The sequence below is a fragment of the Papaver somniferum genome, chromosome 4, assembly GCF_003573695.1.
Source record: "Papaver somniferum cultivar HN1 chromosome 4, ASM357369v1, whole genome shotgun sequence".
Lineage (NCBI taxonomy): Eukaryota > Viridiplantae > Streptophyta > Magnoliopsida > Ranunculales > Papaveraceae > Papaver > Papaver somniferum.
Window position 1 is genome coordinate 44,978,775 of NC_039361.1, and position 22,416 is coordinate 45,001,190.

The following is a 22,416-nucleotide window of genomic DNA, read 5'->3' on the forward strand; positions in this document are numbered from 1 at the left end:
TGGGATCAAGAAGCTCTATAGAAAGTACCGCTGGTGGGAGACTAAATTGGAGCATTGTTATTTAGTTTTCGATTATTGACTTGATTGACTAATGGTTGTTGAAACTTTCATTGCACCTAGTTTGGTTATTCTTGAGATCCTTCTCTTTTGATATAAGGTGACTCAAACTAGATGAAAGTATCGACGGGATCTTCAGAACCATTTTTTGATCTGAAGACAACTTATGATCATCCATTGTTAGCAGACCACGTTCTGTGCGTGATCGATCATAAGTGGAATCAAGTTTTTGTGTGCAGGTACAATTGAAGACAATTGGAGATTTGAAGACAAGAAGATTTTTTAGATTGGTTTCGCATCTTGTGATATTACTTTAGGCGCACACACCTTGATTAGCTGGGATCTGACTAAGATCTAATTTATCTTTAGTAGATTTAATCAAGTAGCCATATAGATCGGAAACTATCATTTAGTTATATCCTTCAATATCCGAATCTGATAGTTGTGAATCTAAATCTAATTATTTCGGATCTTGATTGATCTTACCCGACAAAGGAGTTTTAAGCTTGACAATAAAACCATGAAATTCATGTTGTTTTAAATTTCATTTGGACTCCTTCTAATTAGAGTTCAAGCCATGTGAGGCCCATATTCTTTAGCAAATTGAGTAGTTAGAAAATCAAAAGTTCAATCAAAAGCGGACACCCCGAGTCTTTGGTTAGAACTGTCACAAGCCAATGCGAGATACAAATACAATAGTCAGTAAGATTGGATGTGACAATATACTCCATGAAGGGAAGTCCAAATGACAAAATTTATCTTCCCATGCAAAAAAAACAAACTCCCCGAGTCGTTGGTAGTAGTTGGTACTAAGTACTAACTAATTCTTTCTTATTTTCTGATTGCAAACTACTATCAGGCCCATGTTAGTTGTTTTCCGTTTACTATCAGCACCTTAAGCAAAATGGCATCTTATCGCATTTAGACTTCCTCATCAGTGTTCATCTGGTGACGCGCCATGGTTACATCATTAGCCACCTAATATTCACATTTCCAAGTCCTGCATGCACGTCCAATATCTGTTGCTCTAAATCTGTACCCCAAAGTGCTAACAGTAACTGCAATGGCCTTAATGGGCCTTCAAGACTTCAAGTATCAAGAGGTGTGATCTAAATTAATAGTGCTTATTCTGCTATGTTTGGCATTCCATTTCCAGTTCTATTCTCAGAGGTTCTTCAGTTCTACTGCAATTTTAAAGATTGTGATGTTCAAATAAAACAGAAACATAAAGTGACTAAGAACCAATAAAAACACCAAATTAGTAAATGCGCTTTACACAAAAGAAAAGATAAAAAAAAATGAAGAAAAAAGCACAAAAATAAATAGTTCCATTTGCTCCAAAGAGCAAGAAAGTTAATTTCTTTACTCATGGAAATTGTTGGTCGTTTTGGTATTCCTAATCTTGTTTCTTTACTTACTTCGGACTACTTTGAATTGGTTGTTTTTTATGTTCGCCGCATCTAAATGTGAGCAAAGGACAAAAATGTCACATATTGCATGTCTACTAGTACTTGTTCATGCATTGCTTTGATCTTAATTCCAGCGTAAGTAACACAACATCATACTATATTTCCCAAATCAGTAACTTTCTTAATTTTCAATCCATTAAAACTCTACTAGAAATTGTCTGTTTCTTAAGCAAGGAATTAATTTGCAAAAATGAAACAAACTTTTAATAGAAAAAGGAAAATGAGTCACACTCCACGACCACCAACAACTTATCTGAAATCTCATCAACAGTGTAATTTCTTTTGTAGTTTTCGCATATTAAGATCGTCACTTGCACTAACCCTGTCTAAAGCAAATTTCTTAATATAGGAGTTTGAATGTAATAAGATTTATCCACTTGAAATAAGAACGTGAGATGAGACAGAAATATAACTTGGTGGATATGTCGTGTGATCTTATGCAGAAGCGCTTTTCTTTGTTGCATGCCAATGGCACAAAATCTATCTAGTGTTTGTCCTTTGTTCCGGATACCTTGTACGGGACCAATAAATTGGTTAAGGATCGATGCGTTATCTAGCGGGAATGTGATTCTACGAGGCAGTTGGAAAAGCAGAACAATAATTTAGTGGAGGGAATGATGTAAGAATAAACAAGAACATGCATTGTAAACTTCATTGTCGAATTTTCAATCTAAACCAAAAGCCAAAAACTTTAGAAATTTAAATTAGCAAAAGAAAAACATCACTATAGAAGATACTAACACTTTACTCTTTAAAAAAATAATATATCGATTGCATCATGGATCAAAAAGAAGTCGCAAATCAATTTACACCAAAAAGTAAAGAGAACAACACCCCCCACCTAAAGTGAATTCAATATTTTTATGGTGGAGAGAGTTCTTAGAAGTATACTAATGGGTGCAAAGTTGTGAAGGATCCAAAATCACGGTGGCTGCTAATCGGGGGATTGGAATTCTCTGGGGGTGCCGTTTTATATGAGACAAAAAAATTATATCTGATTCTGACCGTCGGATCACTCAAATGGTACACCCTACTAATTCCGGTCCCCCATTAACAACCATGAAAATCACAACCTAATTTCAATGCGGCAACTATGACGTGTGCCAGAAATAGACAGACACTGGTCTTAGCAGCGTCAATATTAAATTATATAAAACAAAATAATTCTGATAGTTAGATTTTTAGATTGACACTTGTCATCGCAATAGCTGTATCAGTTCCTTGCGGAGTACGGGTACTGTATAACTTGGAATGTTGTTATTTTTACTCTTGATAAGCCGTTTCACCGTATTTTTACTTTTGCCAAGAAAGAGAGAGTCATGTTAAGTGTTGAGCTCCAGATCTAGGGCATGTGATGAGCTCCAGATCTAGGGCATTATGTAGGCCAAGTTGGTTAAAAAAACAAAAAAAGAGAGAACAGAATCGCCGCATCGCGGAACAAATTCGTGCATGTGATGTACACAGGAATCTGATGCGAATGCGAACAGAAAATTATTCTAACTTTCTTTATGATATTTCTCGAAACTAACTCAAATAGATAACTGAAGATATGAACCAAACAAAAATATAAAAAAGATCAACGAAATTGAAATAAAATACAAAATTTATGTAAAACAAAAAATACCCTTTCGAAGAGATTTGGTCCATTTAGGATGTTGATTAATCAGCTAATTGGTCTTTGAGATTTTCCAAATTGCAACCACAGATAAGAAGACAGTGATGTCTTTGAATCTTAAGGACAGACCCCTTGGCCATGTTAAGAATCAGAGAGATGACTAAATGATGGTCCATATAGCAAGTTAGCTTGATTTTTGTTCTTCTAAAATGGATGAACACTCGATTTTACAATAAACTAATGAATAATTGCTTTGGAAATTATTCTTCAAATTAAATAGAAAAATGTCTATAGATGTTCTGATGCGCATATTGACATTTAGAAGAGATGTTTGCTCTAGTTTATTTTCCAACTCCATAGAATATGGGTTGTCATTTACTTGAATCTTCTATAAGGCCGACACACTAAGTTGGCCTAAACATGGTTACGGTAAAATTTCAATCTCCAGTCCAGCCTTGTCTGAGAGTGTGGAATCAGAAAAATTGTGTTGGAAACCACTGAAAATTTGCACTACGTAAGATCCACCAAAAGAATATTAAACAACACGCAACAACACTTGTTTTAGCATTTTTTTTTCTTTGAAGAGTGATTGCTGATGCAATGGGAGATATGCACATACGTTCTGTTTATCAAGTCCTGGTGGAATTTTGTATTCGAATTACTTGTAGTTTTTAGACGTAGCTAGTGTTTATAATCTTATTTTAAAACCATATAATTGGTGTAGACCTTTATTTTATTATTATTATTTTTTTAATATTATATTTTAGATTCTTTATCTTATTTTTTTATTTTTTTGTGGGTCCACACGTCATCAGTAGACGGTTTTTCTTCCCTGGTTATTTTTTCTCCGTCTGGTAAGAGTTTCTAACATCATTATCAATACACCTAATTAGTGTACGCCGTAGCAATATTAATATTTTACTATAAAGGTTTTTCTTTTTTGGAAAAATAAAAATTCAGTACATATTTTATGAGGTGAGCACCGTACTTCTGATAACAACACTTTGAATTGTGTGTTATAAACTTATAATACATCGCTCACTCTCAGTCTTAACCGTGTTTCTAACTCCATATAGGAAAATGTAGCTTGTGGTTTTGGTAGATCAATGACAAGGAAATGTCGCTAAGCTAAACCAATTTCTTTTTTTATTGCTAGATAAAGATAAATTTGGGTTGTCTTGTATTATTTAGGATCTCGATTCTCGTGTGTTTTCGGTCGATTTTTGTCTCGAAGAAATCAAAGCGCCTATGCAAAGGCATGCATGCAAGCAACATTGCTAAAAGGGGTACCGGCAGGGACGGAGCCAGTCCATTACGAGAGGTGTATTTGTATCCCATGTCCAGCTGGCTCCAAAACTCATTTTAAACCTTGGAAGAGATTTTTTTACCAAGCAAGCCCTTTTTACATTTTTGTACTCCAAAATTTTTTGGTTACACTCATAGCAAAATTTTGCACTCCTTTCCATAATTCTTGGCTCCGCCCGTGAATACCGGATTCCACATGAGATACCAAATATATATAAAACAGATGACTTTTTATTTTATCCTGTATACATTTTGGTACCCTCCTGTAAAATCCGGTACCCCGTTAGCAGCATTTGCATGTAAGCATGCATATAATGTAAGATTTATTCACCAAAAAAAAACAATCGACTCTAGAGTCCAGAAGTTCTTCACAAATCAGTTCGGCACATCGGACAGCCGATCGCATTAGACTTCTCAGCACATCGGATAGTCGATCTCAATTCCTCACCTTACTCCTCATTGTCCTCAACAACTCTGGACCAGTGGGGTCCAAACTCCAAAGCAAGGTATGAATAGTAAGAGATCTTATAAGAATCTTACAGGATCAGATTGAACGGCCTTGATTTCTTATCTCCCTCTGATAACCTTTGTAATTTCAATGTCTCGTAATTATTCTTATTGTCCTTTTTCTCCTCCACCAACCAACCAACCAACACTCGCCAAAAGTGGACCAGGGCCTGGGCCTCAAAGACTTTGTTAATTAAAGACACGTACCCGCGATAAATCATTTCCGAATCTATCCCTGGGAGTTCCGTACAGTATATGACTCGTTTCTTGGTCTCAGTACCATTGCATGCTTATTTGTGCCAAGATTAAATTTCGAACACGACTGACTTCTTCTTTTGTTTGCATTGCATAGTTAACAGTTAGATGCCATATTAATACGTGCAAAAATGCTAATGGCAAAACTTCGTCTGCTGATAACGTTGCCATGCAGGTACGGAGCATGAAACTTTTTCCAAAAAGACTAACTTACAAAACATATATTTTAGAGGGGCTGGTTAAGTGGTTTTTCTTCCAAATAATAAAAACAGCAAGGAATCTTTAATGAATTAACAAAAATACACCTAAGCTGCACTTAGCTCCGTCCCACTTACCATGTCAAAAATGCTCTACCAGTTTTTGTATTGTATTACCTTTTCCTTTTTTTTTAAAAGGAGAATTTTATTTAAAGGCTTGAATATTTAAGGGTTACATATTTTAGGAATGTAGCATTTTTTGTCTTTCCAATCGGGTAAATAAAACATTAGCATAATTAATTCTCAATTGTAAGCATTAACTTCTGACCGTCTTGTTCGATTAGACTTTATCCCCTTGGTAGATTGGATGTCGTTGTGAACTTTGATTCCTGGTACCTGCATAGTTTCGTTACAATCTTGATTATTTCTGGGTTCAGGTGTGTGAATCCACAGTTGGTGTAGACCATAACAGTTACAGCTAGCCAAATAGTTGTTAATGGAGTGATGGAGGTAGATCCGGAGTGTGAAGGTTATAAAACCTTCTTCAATGATTATCCACAAGAATAGCCTAAATTTTGAAGGATACTTCAATACATTGAAGTGATCTGTCGGTGTTGCTGATGATTCTGTAGCCGAGAGTTTGGCGGATTCGTAGATGTTGTTGTTGTGGTGTGGTGTATGGTTCTTGTCCCCACCTTCTGTGAGCACATTTTGTAGTTGTTGATGTGAAACTTGCATACTTGGATCATGTTGATGATGACTCGCAGAACCTAAGCTATCTTTAATACTACTAATAAACTTAACTAAAATCCTATGAAATAAAAACACAAAAGCAAGTACTGGTTGACAATTACGGTAATTCTCAGGTTGGTCGGTAAAGTTGTGACTAATATCTTTGTTCCCCGATTTCAACTTTTTATGTGTGGATGAGAGTTGTGGTTGTTGGTGATGTTGCGGAGCTGAGTTGCTGGTGTTGCATCGTATTAGCCGAGAGTAACCAAAACCTGAAGAGTGATCCCAAGATAGGGCATGGTAGAGACCGTAACCTGAGCCTAGATCTAAAATACAACAGACAGATGATGCCATCACACACTTATTTATATACAAAGATGAAATTGTTTTTTTTTTTCGTTCTCCCTGCCTTCGACTGTAGAAACAATTTTAACTGGGCTTGGGCAAAGAGATTTCATCAAATTACTTTTTGTAATCATTATCTTAATGGGATAATATACCTCCACGTGATGACCCAATTTGTGTCCCATACCCTTCTGTGCAAAAGTTTCTACCTGTAGTCCAAACGGACCCTTAACTTTTTCATTGTCGGAAGCAGCAACAGACGGGTAGACATGCACTTTCCCCAAAGCGATATATCTCCCCACTAAAGAGAATGTCACCCGAATCCACATTGTTCCGGTTCGAATCAAATCGATCTTCCCTATTGAGATTTCTTCCGATTCCGTAACCCGAGTTGCCATTGACTCGGCCAAACTGCTCGCCGAAGAAAGTGAAAAAAATGAAAAAGAAAATAATGTCATCTTCCCCGTAAAACACTTAATTAGGATTGTATTTTTCTTGGTAGATCCGGGTGATTTGAATTTCTCCGATTCGGTGGATATGCAGATCAATTTCCCATGATTTCCGACCACCACCAGTTTGCAGATGGATTATTACCAAAAATACTGTTTTCTCTTCTAGTCTTGCAACCAAACTAATTTATTTGTGTTGATTAACTATCTTCTTTGGATGATGATTTACTAGCACCTGTATATCCATAACTTTAAATCTCTTTATTTGTATCCAATTGGAGATCCAGATGCGGCCCCTTTTTAAGTACAAAGGAGTTGTGATAAACCCATCAAATAAAAACAGATAGTTATAAAGGCCAGTATTATGGAAACAAGAAAACAGATTGTGGCGTGATGTAAATGATGTTGATTGGGGTTTGGTCATACGACAAGTGACCGTGGAAACTGTTTGGACTGATTTTGGTGTAAAAGGTTAAGGTAATGAGATTTAAACTCAATCAGCAAGGGATGTGAGAGAACAAAGACTCGGAATTGATTTTGGATGTTACTATTTTTTCCAATCTAGGTACCACAAACATAAGGAGACGAACTAAACTGAAAACAAAGGTACGATGCTTTGAAAATTATGGGTAGTTACAGGAGGAAAAACGGAGAGAGATTCTAGGAACTCAACCCAGTTTTCGGCTTCTGAAACAATTAGATTTTCATCTACTCGACCAAATACATCTAGAAACTTAAGAGGTATGAAGAATACAATTCTTCCGAATCCTTCATCTGCAAAGCATCCCTATTCAACCAACATCAAATTGAAAAATCATTTTGATTCAGGTCCGAATTAGTTGATTTGTTGATATAGAAGACCAGACTATGAAGAAGAAAGGAGGTTGTTAATGATGGATCGGTTACAAACTCTCAAGGAGACCGAGTCGCAGAGCAAATTCGGAAAAGAGAGAAAAAAGTCGGTTAAGGCTGTTGTATTGTATTACCTAGTGCACACATTATGCACTTGGTTATCTAATTACTTTGAGGCCCAACTCTCGATGTGGAGGCAAGGTAATTTATCTAAAGGTGGTAAGTTGGCTTTATTAAAGTGTATCTTAAATTACCTTCCCATGTATTATTTCTCTCTTGTTAAGTATCAAAATTTTAGAAAAGAAAATGAGATATTTTTTGTGGGAGCATAAGATTGGTTCCACAACTTTCCACCTTATAAAATGGGGTTTAATTTGCTCTACTATAGATAAAGGTGGTTTGGGTGTGTTAAATCTAAGACTAATGAGTCAAGTTTTACTTGCAAAATGGTGTTAGAGATTTGATTTAGAACAGAATCATCCGTGGTACAAAATCAATATGGTGCTTCCTTCTCAGATTCGGTACCCGGTAAAGTAAATTTGTCTCATGGTATCTCTTGTTGGAGGAAAACTGCTGAAATGAACAATTGGATCTCTTCTAACTCCGATTTATGTCTTTACTCAGGATTACAAATTTCTTTTTGGCACGATAAGTGGGTTGGTGACTCTAGTTTGGACGTGCAGTTCCCTTTACTGTACAAACTAAATAGAAAGAAAAATGATAGTATTGATGCACACATTTCAGAAGATGGAGCGTGGAAGTTTGAATACAAAAGAGTTATGTTGAATCATGAAGTTAATCAACTTGCCACCATGTTTCTTATTATAGGTTCTTCATCACCCATTTTAGACAACTTACCGGATACAAGAAGATGGGCTCTTGATTCCTTTGGTGTGTATTGTCAAATCTCTTTATGCAAATTTAGTTGTTGATCCTGGAGTGACTAATTTTTTGTGGAAGTTTGTCTGCTAAGCTTGCATTCCACCAAAAATTATTTTCTCATGTGGTGCGACGTACATGGAAGGCTTAACTCTCTGGAGATGCTGAATCGTAAAGGTATGGACTTGTATAACTCTTGCATTCTTTGTGGTGATAGTACTGAGACACTATATCATATACTTACTCACTGTAAAGTCGCGCATTGTGTTTGGACTGCTCTAACTCTGAAAACAGATTGGTCTTGGGTCTTTCGTGAAACTATGCATGCACTATCCGTCTCTTGGCCAAACAATTGCATCTCCGACAACTCAGGGAAAGATATTTGGAACCTAATCTCCGCAACAATCATTTGGACTCTCTAGAATGAGAGAAACTGTCGCACATTTGACGACAACTATGCTTTCAAGACAGACACAAATTTATGTGATAATACAAAAGTTTTAGCCCTTTCATGGGATGCTGCTACTGGGAAGAGAATTCACAGTAATTGTTTTCCATACAGTGCTTAATTAGGATACAATTTTCTATAGATTTTGTTACACAAAATTGGTTAAAAAGACCAAAATCAATAATTTCTGGGTGAAATGGACAGTTAGATTTTGATACTGTTTAAATGGACAAAAATGTAAAAATAGGCAGGATGTAACCAGTTTCATCGTGCCCATTTTCAAATATTTTTTCTTATTTTTAATTTACACAGAATGTATCCAGTTTCATCCTTACTATTTTTTTTTGGCCATTTCATCCAAATTATTTTTTACTCGTCCATTTGAACCGTGATTTAAAAATATTTGCAAATAACCATTTCCCGATTTTGTTATTTTTCTTTGTTTCTGCTACAACTTATAGCTTTTTTTGTACATTCTTATTTAGTCTAATAAAATTTCTCTCTTCCAATAAAAAATAATAAAGTTAGCTAATTAATTTATTTTTAATTGTGGATCAAAAATATAAAATAAATCTGTAATTATATTTTTTCCTTAAAATCTCAACATTGGTCGTTGTAAAAAATAAAAAATCAGTAAAAAAACATAAATGAGCTGAATATCCGATACTAGACAAACAAAACTCATGATATCTAAGACTACATACTAGCTAAGAGACTCTAGAACCAGAACGATCATCCAATTACTTGCATCTTCTTTACTTTCAAATCTTATGCTTCTCGTAGCTCTAGCAAGGAGGAACGAAGTATTCCAAAGTAGACCCGTTCATTTTGAATGCTTAAAAAAATCTCGCATATTGATCATCCGTAACACCTTGAAAAGGTAATGCTTTTGAGGTGACGGCTTTAGAAGGTGACGATGATTTTGAGGTGGCGCCTTTAAAAGGTAATGCTTGATAAAATCTCGCAAATAGATCATCTCTAGCACCTCTAGAATTCTTCGACTTTAAGGTGACGACTTTAAAAGGTAACGATGATTTGGAGGTCACCACTTTAGGTGACGATACTATGGTCGATACAATAGGGGGAGCATCTGATGACAATGAATCATAGTCAGGTATGGTCGAAACAAAGTCTTTTATGGTCGAGCAGACATGGGAAGCATCTAATGACGAAGAATCATCATCTTGGATAGGACGCCAACCTTTACTCCATCGACATATGCAAGACATGCACGTAGAATATTGTGGGCACAGTCACGAAAATGCTGTGCCACGAAAAACTCAAAATCCTTTAGTGGCTTCTGCATTACTTTCAGCATTGTCTTGCAATTCAGTTCAAAAGTTTATTCGTAATAAGCCAATGATTTTTTCTTATAAAACCGCCTAGGTAATATCCTTTTATTAGGCTTATCAACAGTATATTCAGTAGCCTAAGCAAACAAAGTACTCGCACTAATTCAGTACACAAGAGAATAAATGCTTCTCAGCCTGCAACTATTCTAGATTCCTCCTGTATGACCCTCCAGATGAAGTAGAAGACATAATTATCCATATAAAAAAAACAAGTTACATATACATCACAAAGATTGATTAATCATCAATTGCGCTTAACATTAGGTGGCGCACATGTTGGATTTTATTTAAATTTATTTGTGACAATATCTCATAAATATATCATCCAATAAAACGAGAAGAGACATATTTTAATAAACTAATCGGAAGAAAACATAGTATGTGGTGAATTTTCACTAGTTCCTATCTTCTCCCGCATCTAAACAAGAAGATTGTAATTAAGTATCAATTAACAAAGGCATTAAGAATTTTAGCTTGAGGACCTCAATTATGTATGAACGTGCCCATTTTAGTACTTCATATGACGAGCATATGAGTAGTTAATATTGTGGCCATAACATTGCAAAACTTGTACCTGTACCAGCTTTAGCATTTATAAAATACTGAATGAAAGATACTTTTTTCAGAACATTTTGTTTGCGTAGGTATGCACCATGGTAATAGGTTTTTGAACTAGTAATTAAACTACATAATGCCGGCTTTAGCATTGCAGTCAGAATGGCCAAGTTATAAAGGTCACAACATGTTTTTCGATACCTTCACGTATCATTATAGTCAAATTTTAAGAATCCCAAATTGATTAGCCACTCTTACTTGAATATCTGACTTCAAAAGCGTTACGGTATTTATTATCTGTATAAACGCATCAATTTCTATATGAACCAATATATACCATTCATATTCTATAGTTCTTCAGGTATGAATCAATAAAACTCATCCAAAATCTCTCTAAAACAACCCATATTTTTGATTCTGTCAGGAATTTTATCAAACACAAATTTAAAAAAATAATAATAAGAACCCAATAAACAATCAAAAAAGAAAAATCCAAATAAGGAATTTATTTAGTTATCAACACTTACTAGTAACAATTGCAGTTCCATCGATTCAACAATTTCAATTCCATGAACATCTGCAGCTGCATTTGAGTATGAGAAACCAGAATAAAATCTTCTCTAAACCCGATTCATTTCTTTTCCTATAATAACTGCTACAAATCTTCCGACCAGAAATCTTCATACATATCTTCTTGCAACTTCTACTTGTTGTATTCAACATCACAAAAAATCCAATCAATCAATCAACTAAATTAATGCAAACAATTGAGAATTCGATTTTTTTTAAGTTGGATGAAAATCAAGGGAGTTGGGGGTGTTGGGTGTAGTTGGGTTTTCTCCCGTTAGTCGTGGGGGAGCTCGAAGGAGTCTCTCAAAATCCCTGTTAGTCGTGGGAGAGTTTAGAAGAGTCTCCCAAACTCCCTAAAAAACCCCGTTAGTCGTGGGGGAGTTTGAAACAAACTCATAAACTCCCTGTTAGTGGTAAAAACTATAATGCTAGAGAGTTGGTTTGTTTTGGGGAGTTCTAGAGAGTTTCCATTGTATTTTTGCCTCACTCCAAATCTCTCAAAAATGTAGAGATTTTGGGAGAGTCTCTCAAACTCACTACTCTCAAAACACCAAACTCTCTCAAACTCCCTATACTCTCTTACACTCTCTCAAAATCCCCAAGATTCAAAGTACATTGAACTCCCCCAACTCACTCGTGGACTAACCCCCTGAAAGTAGGATTTGATGTCAAATTGGAGTAACGTTGTCGCTCTATTAGAAGAATCTGGAAAAAATTGAAGAAAAATGATTGAGATTTGAAGAATTTTGAAGAAATTGAGATGAGAAAAAATGGAAAAAAAATGCGATGAAAAAACTACGATAGAGTGACCATATGATGAGAGAAACGAAAAAACAAAACCCTAACTTGTTCTTCTTCCACATCTTGTTGTTCTTATTCCACCGCTCTTTTGATTTTATTTCTTCCGTGAGTTCCGTCGAAGTATGGAGTTTAATAACAGGAAAAAAAACGATAGACACAAATAACGAGGAGAAGCTTATGAGAGAAGTCTATTTTTGAAACATTTGGCTCCGAAAATAAGTTACTTTTTTATTTCTAAAAGACGATTCCAAAACTAACACCCAAACGAGTTTTTGGCTTTTCTACTTCGAAATTGACTCGGATTAGTCAAAATACGTTTTCCGTTATAACAAGGAAAACTAAACAGAATCTAAGTATCCATTCCACCACAGATTTTTAACCAGAGTTAAAACAGATACTATTTGATTACAAATCAAATTTACCTAACTTATTCCCTATCCTAAACTATTTTGAGTACCATTTATTATAAATAGGTCCTCATCTTGTATTTTAATCTCATCACGGTTCTGCAAGCTAGATAGATAATTATTTGATTTCATTGTTAATTCATCATATTCATTCGTCAAATATGTCTCTGCTAACAGATCTTATCAACTTAGATCTCTCAGACAAAACTGAGAAGATCATCGCTGAATACATATGGTCAGTTTCTTATCATCATAATCGTCATTGATATTTTGTGCAGGTTTTTAATTCATGATTGTAAAATATATGAGCCTACATTTTTTTTTTCTTGATTAATGGGGGTATATTAAATAATCCCTTTAAGGGTATGTCCTGTTTTACTGGTATTTTTGGAGTTGCAATTGATTTTTTTCTTTAATGTTTTTTTTTTCTCAATTGGATTTATTTTTTCATTGGATCGATAGTAATTTTTTACTTTTTTTATTGAAAAATCTGTGTGTTTAATGGTTTGATGATGTTCGTATGATGAACAGGATCGGTGGATCTGGTATGGACCTTCGAAGCAAAGGAAGGGTAACCTCTCAATTTCTCACTGTTTTTGATTCATTGATTGATTTCTTGATTGCTTCTAATTTTGTGTGTGTTTTTGGCTTGATTAATTAGACATTACCTGGTCCTGTTAGTGATCCTTCAAAGCTACCAAAATGGAACTACGATGGTTCCAGCACTGGACAAGCTCCAGGAGAAGATAGTGAAGTCATCCTATAGTAAGATTTTATTTTATTTTACTAGTACATTCAAATTGAAATTGAACTCGTATGCTGTTCTGTTTTCTAATTACAATTTGTAATTTTTTTAGTCCTCAGGCTATCTTCAAAGACCCATTCAGGAGGGGAAACAACATTCTTGTAAGCAACTTTTTTTTGTTAAATTATTTTAATATTTTGACTTGAAAATTTCAAGTTATTTTCAGCTTAAATTTGATGTCTTTTGTGATGTGATGAAATGTTTAGGTTATGTGTGATGCTTACACTCCACAAGGAGAACCGATCCCAACTAACAAGAGATGCGCTGCTGCTAAGATCTTCAGCAATCCTATTGTTGAGAAAGAAGTTCCATGGTGTTGATTCTAATTCCGTTTTCAACTTTTTTTTTTTGAGATATATGTTTTAGAATTCTGGAGACTTGTTGAAAGATCTTTTGATACGGGGTTGTTTTAGTGGGTATTATTGATCTGGTTTGTGTTATTAAATTATCAGGTACGGAATTGAGCAAGAATACACCCTCTTGCAGAAGGATGTTAACTGGCCTCTTGGATGGCCCTTGGGAGGCTTTCCTGGACCACAGGTAATAAATTCATGCTGTTTTTGAGGGTTTTTGTGCCGTATTTCTGCTGTTTTTGTTTTGGCAGCACTTGGTATCCGATATTTCCAAAACAGTTTTAATCTTACTTGTGGATAATATCATGATGTTAATCTTACTTGTGGATAATATCATGCTAATATTAGCAATACATTTATTTTCTGATGGATAACATCATCTTTGCAAAGATTTGGCGTGTAGTAAGTTATCGGGTTCCAAGTGTTTCTAATTCTGTTCAGTTGCTCCCATGTCAGCTCTCAATTTATAGTGATCAAAGTATCAAATTGTTATGATGTTAAGGTTCTATTGGGTTTTATTCAAAATGTACTCATCATAGCTCGGTTGATTGTTATTTGAATTTTGGTTTATAGTATGGTCCTTTTAAGTTACTGCTGTATTTCCTGCTAACAGTGCAGCCAATTTGCATCCGACAAATTTAATATGGGAATGCTTTTAACTTTGCCCTTTTGTTTCTTTTTTTTTTTTCCAGTTTTTTTAACTGAAATTTTGTTGGTTGATTTACCAGGGACCTTACTACTGCGGTACTGGTGCAGACAAGGCATTCGGACGTGACATTGTTGATGCCCATTACAAAGCCTGTCTCTATGCAGGAATTAACATCAGTGGAATCAATGGAGAAGTTATGCCTGGACAGGTGGATTTCGATTTAATCTCATCACCTTTTACCATTCGGCTAGTTGGTTTTCACCTGTTTAGTGTGTTTTCCTTGAACAATTGGGAAAATCAAAGCCTGATTATTTTTGTTATGCAGTGGGAATTCCAAGTTGGCCCTGCTGTTGGTATCTCAGCTGGTGATGAGATATGGGTGGCTCGTTACATTCTTGAGGTAATTAGTACATCAATTTGCAAACATTAAGTTAATCTATGTTTTTACTCATGTTAGACTGTATATGTTTCTTTACTTCAGTTGGACTTATAATATTTTCTATCCATCTGAACAGAGGATCACTGAAATCGCTGGAGTCGTTGTTTCCTTCGACCCCAAGCCTATCAAGGTCAACTTTCTTCTTTTTTCTTTGTTTTGTTTCTACCAGAAAACCTGCGTAGTTTAAATATGGCCTTTTATCCTTACTGTCGCCAGCATCCCAGTATCTTAACTATTGTTGGCTACTTTCAATGTTATAGGGTGACTGGAACGGGGCTGGTGCTCACTGTAACTACAGGTAATTTAATTTTACAGACACTTACCACTGAATGACTAATATAGTCCTGCTCCGTCCTGTTAGTTGAATACCTGATGGTAGCTCTTACACTTCTACGATTTTTTTTTCATTTCCAATATCTTATGTGTAAGTCTGTTATATCCAGTACTAAGTCCATGAGAGAGGATGGAGGGTACGAGGTTATCTTAAAGGCGATTGAAAAGCTTAGTCACAAACACAAGGAACACATTGCTGCTTACGGAGAAGGAAACGAACGACGTCTCACAGGAAAGCATGAAACAGCCGACATCAACACTTTCAAATGGGTATTTACATGCTTTTTCACCATTTATCTCAATTCTTTTATTTTTTTCTCTTTTTAGAGTCCTTTGCAACTTCCGCAGAAGGGGCTTTTAAATACATACTTCTCGCATAAAAAGTTTAACCAACTTTTTATTCAACTTAAAAACTAGTTAGGATGATAAGATATTTGACCGATCCTTTACTTAATATCCTGTTTTGTCTGATTAACAGGGAGTTGCAAACCGTGGTGCATCCATTAGAGTTGGGCGTGACACTGAACAGGCCGGTAAAGGTTATTTCGAGGACCGTAGGCCTGCATCCAACATGGATCCCTATGTGGTCACCGCAATGATTGCCGAGACCACCATCTTGTAGAACAAACACATTACGAAGGCGAAGTCATTCCCTTGAAGATTATTATGTTCACATTTTCTTTTGAATTGTGATAGCTATTTTTATTTGGGAAGGACCCCTCATCTTCGAATCAAGAGGTTCAGAACCCTAGTTACAATTTCTATTTTAGTAGTGTGGTTTTAAGTCTCCCTCTTTGATTGAGGTATATTATAACTAGGCTATTAAGTGATAGGTTAATACTTTTTACTGCCTTTATAATTTTACCTCTATTGTTCAATAACAGTTAATAACTAATAATTTGAGGGATTGTTATTGTTAATAACTGAAATCATATAATGTTTGAAGTACTTTATCACTTTATAACAACTTTAGTCCACAATTTCTTAGTTTAACCATAAATTGAAAATACTATTCACCTTCGGAATCGCGAACTCTGGGATATGTTTCCTTCTGAAATCATCTGAGAAGTATCCCTTTCAGTTTGCTTGTTTAATGAATGGTTTTTTCTTCCAGAAAAAAGTAGTAACTAGTTATTATTAATAATCCATGTCATGCGTGAGCATCATTATATGGTCTCTAGGAACATGATCTCAAGTCACTGATTGCTGCTTCTTTCCTTAAATTTTGTCAAAAGTTTCAAGTACTGTAACTTGCAGTGACGATTGAAGTAGTACTGGTAGTTGATGGACTCCCAAGTCATCGAGGAAAAGGTTTTTATACAGAATTCAGTCATCTCAAGACTCCCCAACCACCTAACATCCAAGATTACTAATTACTAATAGGAGTACCAATTTGTTTGGGGGTTTTACAAAATGCATATAAGAAGAAACATGTATCGCCTTTGGGTTGGTACACCCCCAAATAAACTGACGACCCCTATTAGCAGCTTTGCTAACAACCAGTAGCAACACCTTTGGTAAGCAGGAAGATTGATAGGTAAGACCTGAAAATTATCCCACGTAGTTTTCACCTACAGTGGCCAAAGCATTCGCCAATTAAGATATTTACGGATTTGTCAGTTGCAATTGTTGAGGTGCCGGAAGTCATACCCATTTAATACTACTTGGTAAACGATTAATGTCTAGAAAAGACTTGACTTTGTGAACTTGAATGTGATAGATTGTATTTGAGCCAAAAATGTCATACAGGAGGGATGACTAGAGGAAATTATACGTGTCATTACTTGATGTTAGTCTTTTCCCAAGTCTCCCGGAGACTGACACTCCATCGGGCTATTCAGAAAGTCAGACTAATTTTCTGTAAAATCCGTTCCAACTTTACGCCGCCTACTAATCTCCCTCTCGATAAACACAATTACGTCAAAAGAGAAATGGATGAATGGTTCAGGTCCATAGTTATCATCGAAACACAACACCATTTTCATAAATTTCTCTATCTTTAGACTTTTCATACTGTTATTTTTGTTGTTTTCACAAGCACAAATCACATATACAACCGTATTCAATTCAAACGTGGACAACCAAGTCCTTAAAACACAAGAACGTCCCAGACCTCTTTTCTTTTTTCTTTCATGCAACATGCCACTTGCCACTTGCTAGCTAATTATTGACTTCAAAGATATCCCATTTGTTAACTCGACTTGAACGAAATAACCATCCTACCTATTTACATCAAAGATACGCTATTCGAAATATTATACTGGGGCACTTGAATCTCAGGGATGGAGCCAACTTTAGGCATGGGGTGGTAAATTACCTACCCTTGATGTACAAAGAAAAGAGGGGGATGATATGGAGAAATGATGTCATGGAGAAGTGGTTTCATTCTTTTAGCCATTAGCTTAGATATAATCTTATAAGTAGTATTACAAAGAGTTATTGGTCTAAAATCCACATGGGAGCTTGGGAATCGAACTTCAAGAACGAGGGAGATGAATGTGGAGTTCATTTCCTTTAGCATGTAGCCAAAAATGAAAAGGTTTTGTACCATCTTGACAAGGTCAGGTCCAATAGTTTCCCAATTATCTTGAAAGAAATTTGGGGGGAAACCATTTGGCGCTGGAGCCTTGTTCCCTTCGATTTCAAAGAGAGCACTTTTGATTTCCCGAGGCATAGGACTACACCATTTTCCATGATTAGTAAAGCTGTTGCGAAATTTTCTGTTGCGAATTTCAGTTACAAAAGTTTTGCAACTGTTCACCTTCGTTACAAAACTCGCAACAGTCATATCCTGTTACGAATAGCAACAGATTGGAGTTGTACGCGTGCGACTTGCGAGTGTGGCTGCCCAAACTCTTAGCTGACTCTGTATATTCAGCCCATTCAGATCATAACTGACTCAGCTGACTATTATTATCGAAAGAAACCTCAATGGCTCAATCTATCTCATTATCCCATGACATCTCTCTCTCTCTCTCTCTCTCGTTCTCTTCTCTGATTATTAGGGTTCCACTACTCTGATTTCAGAGAACTTATGAAGTATCAATTCAGTAATCTCTCCGAGATTAAAGTTGAATGATTTACTGATTTCGGAGATCTCAAATCCCAAATCAAGACCTAATCTCAAATCTGAGAACTGACCTAGCAGCGCCGTTCTCCACCATGATTCGATCTATTAATGGAAGTAAACTCGTTCCACCATGATTTGATCTCAGTTGTTGCATTATATTCTTCGATCTATAACCATCTTCTTCGATCTATACATGTTTTCGTTCTTCCATCTCACTGCGACCATTTTATTCTTCAGTCTTTCCTGTAAATTATCATTGGTTTTTGTAGTTTTTGCTGTGCAGGTGGAGATTAATAGGTTAAATGAAGAGCTAATTCGGTTGAAGGATCAGGTATGGGTAAGTATTGGACGATCTCTGTCTTTTTTTTACATAAGTTTTATTTGAGATTCATTTTACCCATGTAGGTGTAAATTCAGTCGTACAAAGGGGTTTGGTGATTTGATTGTTGTTGTTGAGATTTTGCTTGAAGAAATGAAGATGAAACTTGGGTATGATTCTGATTTTGATAATATGGGGTTTTGAATAGTTGTAGTTATTGTGGATCTGAGTTTTAGAGTCATAGAAGATGGAGGTTTAAATGAAATCTGTGTGCATCTTTTGTGGGGTATTAAGGTGAAAGAATGGTTGAGTCAGGTAGTTTAGTCGAGTGGATGGGTTTGCTGTTGGTGATGGACGAAGAAGATAATTGATCTGGTGGCTGGTTAAAATGGGTTTTCCGGGTAAAAGGCTGTTGAGAGTTTAATTCATTAGGATTTAGTTTGCGATGCGGAGCAAAAAAAATCCATCTTATATACACTTTCTGTCTTTCTCGTTGTTGTTTGGCTCAGTTTTGTGCCTCCTTGGAAGCCTTGAATAAGTTTTAACAATTCATTAAAAAAAAGTACTTGACATTTCGCACTTATGGGTGTAGGATCTTTCGGTCACTATCAGACGTGTAGGTCTGGAGTTCCTAAAGGAGGAGTAGACAGTTGTTGGTATATCCTTTTTTTCTGGGTAACTGGAGTTTATTTCATTGATGGGACGGCAATTACATTGTATGCGCTTATTTTTAAATCCAACCATTGTTAACAACATGGGATAAATCACAAGGAAGTCTTACAAGGGTACAATTTTATTCATTGTGGACCTCGAAGATATTGATACTTATTGTAATTTTGTTGTTGTTTAATTAACTGTTTATACCGTTCCAGGTAACATTACTAAACCTTGAAATTGTAAGAGATCTAGCCAGAGGTGTGGAGTTTACTCTTTGTAATTTAGTATAGTGAATGTGCCTTTACTTTGTTCCCCAATCTTACATTTTTAGAACATAGAAAATAATAAGTGTTATGCTCCACTTGCTCATGTCTTACAAGAGCTTTTTTCTTTTTTTCGTTACATTCTTACAGATGGAATCTCATCTGTTGGAATGTCTCCATTTGTTTCTGGATGGACTACATGCAAAAAGAAATGTAACGAACTCCAAATAAAGTTATGTATTCTCCGATGTGTCTCTGCCAAGTGCCATCTCTTCGTGCTTTACAAGAACTTTAGTTTCTGATCACAAATATCGGTTGTTCATACATCTCAAGTTGCCATGTCAATCGACTCTGGTTTTATCCCTGTAAGTTGAGCGTTAATCTATTTACATTTTGCTTGCCATCCAGGGGTTTTCTGACTTAATTGAAGATTGATACTCGTAACATGGATAATTTGTTTCTTTTTCTAAGTTTTGCATGGAGGTGCAGTGTATGACAACTTACAAGTTCTGTTTCTCTAAGTAAATTTGTCCTATGAGATTTTCAAATTCAGTGTCTAGTTGTTTACTAATACTGAAATCACTTGATCTATCAAGATTGCACTATATTAAGTGGTGCTGAGGTGCTGAAGCCTGGATGTGTTGTATCTTTTTGATATTTGAGTTATTTCCTTTCAATGTCTTCTATCTCATATACATGTGATGTTAAACTGTCGAGAGATGTTTAAATTTAGTGTTTGCACGGTATTATATCTTTGTTGCCACATGTTCATAGCATATTTTCAACTTCAAAAACAGTATGTATCTATGATTTTATCCAAGTCTTCTACATGATTTTCCTAAACACTGCACTCGTTCCCGACCCCGCACTCTTTATCCAATTCTTCTCGATTCCGTTCTCGCTCCAGTTCCTGACCCACACCAGCTCCTGGTAATGAAGGAATAAATTAATCTGTGGTTTTGATGGTTGATATTTCAGGTTCAAGAGATGGTTTGATTGCGAAGAGTTAAGACAATTGTGTGTCTTTGGTTGAGAGTGTGGAGAAGAGTGGAAGATGATGATGTTGGTGGGATTAAAGTGCTAGTTTCTGAATTGTGGAATGAGAACCAAGAAGGTAAGCTTCACGTTGTACTGTGGTTTAGGCACTGTTTTATATAATGCTCTTTTGGATAGTTTTCCTTTCTATAATTTGAGTTTTTTGATTCCTGCAAGTGGTGTCATCACTACTTGCCTTGCATTATGTGATATGGGAGCTAAATGTAAAGTCTGTTGTTCAAAGCAATGATTCTTTTAAAAACTGGACTTTAGGAACTAGATTGCTTTATTGTTCCTTCAATCTTGTTCTTCTGTTTGTTTGGTGTGGTTGATTTGATTGCCTGAAGGGCATTTACATCTGCAATAATTCCTTAGGCAGTGCATCGTAATTATTTTGTATATCGATTGCTTTTAAGTTGTGTTCTGTTACCATGTTGGTTTCTTTAAGTTGTGTGTTTTGGTTAACTCAATACCCGCTGAGTAAAGTATTAACATTCAGAACAAGGAATATTTCTTAGGAAGTTAACTCAGCCATATGAAGTTAGGAATGGATTCGAGTTGTAGGATGTTATATTTCAAGACTATGTTACTAATGGAATGATTTCATTTTTGCAGTGATTGTCGGGGAAGTTGCTAACTTTGCGACTTATGCATTTGTCCTAATTATTGTCGGCACGAAACAAGTTCATTCTCCAAGTTGTGTGTACTTTTCAGTTTTTAGGCTAAGGGTCATCTTTTCTTGCAGCTCTGCACTTGCAAAACCTAGAAGTCTCTTAAGATTAAGGAAAATAAGTCATTTTTATTTCTAGTTTTATCTTTTTGTTTAGCAATTTTTCTTTCTTTTTGAATTTGTTGTGAAGTTCATTTGCTTAGTTAGTTTTGGTTCTAAAACAAGGGTAACTTGATTTTGTTGGATTAATTTAATTTTCAAATGAATATGGGTAATCTGATTTTGGTTTTGACCGGTCAAAACCACTATTTTTTTGACGTCACAAAAAGTTCGCAACTGCTTCGAACTGTTGCGTCCATCTAATATCGCAACTGTTAACTGTTGCGACTGAAAATTTGCAACGGTAATACAGCCGCTGCGAAAATTTGCAACATCGACTTTCGTAACAGAAAAACTGTTGCGACCCCACTTTGCAACTGCCATCTACCGTTCTTTGGGGTATCCATTCATGTAATATCAAACATGAGTGTCCATTCACTTGCTATTGTCCATTCTTTGGTTACACCAAGTGAATGGATACCCTGTAAATCCGATATCTTGGACACTCGTGTTTGATATTACATCAATGAATGTTATAGCTTCATTTCTATCAAAGGGTCTAAGCCCCTTCTTCTCCTCATTAGTGAGAACAACATTCAAATCTCCTATTATTATCCATGGGAGTTTAATTTTGTCAGTCATTTTTATGACATGATTCCAAGACTTTAACTTACTAGAGTAAGGACTGCCATCGAAAGCACTGACCAAGTAACTTTTAGAGGTGGTATTATCCATAATCACAACATTTATAATGTTGTGTTCATGGTTTTGTATAGTTACATGCATATTGTTTTTCCATATCATAGCCATTCCCCCTGCTTGTCTTCTTGGGGGTACAAGCCAATAGTTCTGCACATTTAGTTTCTTAAGAATAACATGCTTATTTTTGTTGTTTTGTTTCTAAGAGGCAAAGGATATCTGGATTTTCA

At 35.7% G+C, this 22,416-nt stretch overlaps 1 protein-coding gene and 1 long non-coding RNA gene across 7 annotated transcripts; both read left to right on the forward strand.

Annotated features, from left to right (window-relative positions):
- The first annotated feature begins 12,869 nt into the window (after positions 1–12,869).
- Positions 12,870–16,341, forward strand: LOC113275336 (glutamine synthetase cytosolic isozyme). The gene is made up of 12 exons (XM_026524817.1): positions 12,870–13,030; positions 13,327–13,366; positions 13,457–13,560; positions 13,653–13,701; positions 13,807–13,913; positions 14,053–14,140; positions 14,682–14,810; positions 14,928–15,002; positions 15,118–15,171; positions 15,302–15,339; positions 15,485–15,644; positions 15,853–16,341. The coding sequence occupies exons 1-12, from the start codon at positions 12,957–12,959 to the stop codon at positions 15,994–15,996; spliced, it is 1,062 nt and encodes a 353-aa protein (XP_026380602.1). The 5' UTR covers positions 12,870–12,956; the 3' UTR covers positions 15,997–16,341.
- Positions 16,342–18,335: 1,994 nt separating this feature from the next.
- Positions 18,336–21,677, forward strand: LOC113275338. Of its 6 annotated transcripts, none has more exons than XR_003323555.1 (5): positions 18,336–19,548; positions 19,636–19,678; positions 19,834–20,048; positions 20,662–20,797; positions 21,334–21,677. It is a non-coding gene; the product is annotated as an uncharacterized LOC113275338 (long non-coding RNA). The 6 variants fall into 6 exon arrangements; XR_003323559.1 differs by having other exon boundaries at positions 18,336–18,775; positions 18,850–18,933; positions 19,356–20,048; XR_003323556.1 differs by having other exon boundaries at positions 18,336–18,933; positions 19,356–20,048.
- The last annotated feature ends 739 nt before the right edge of the window (positions 21,678–22,416 follow it).

Excerpts from the sequence above, each read along its gene's own strand:
- LOC113275336 (XM_026524817.1), top strand. The coding sequence starts at position 12,957 with ATGTCTCTGCTAACAGATCTTATCAACTTAGATCTCTCAGACAAAACT. Across the intron at positions 15,340-15,484 it reads GGTGCTCACTGTAACTACAG|TACTAAGTCCATGAGAGAGG; the intron begins GTAATTTAATTT and ends TGTTATATCCAG. Across the intron at positions 15,645-15,852 it reads ACATCAACACTTTCAAATGG|GGAGTTGCAAACCGTGGTGC; the intron begins GTATTTACATGC and ends TCTGATTAACAG.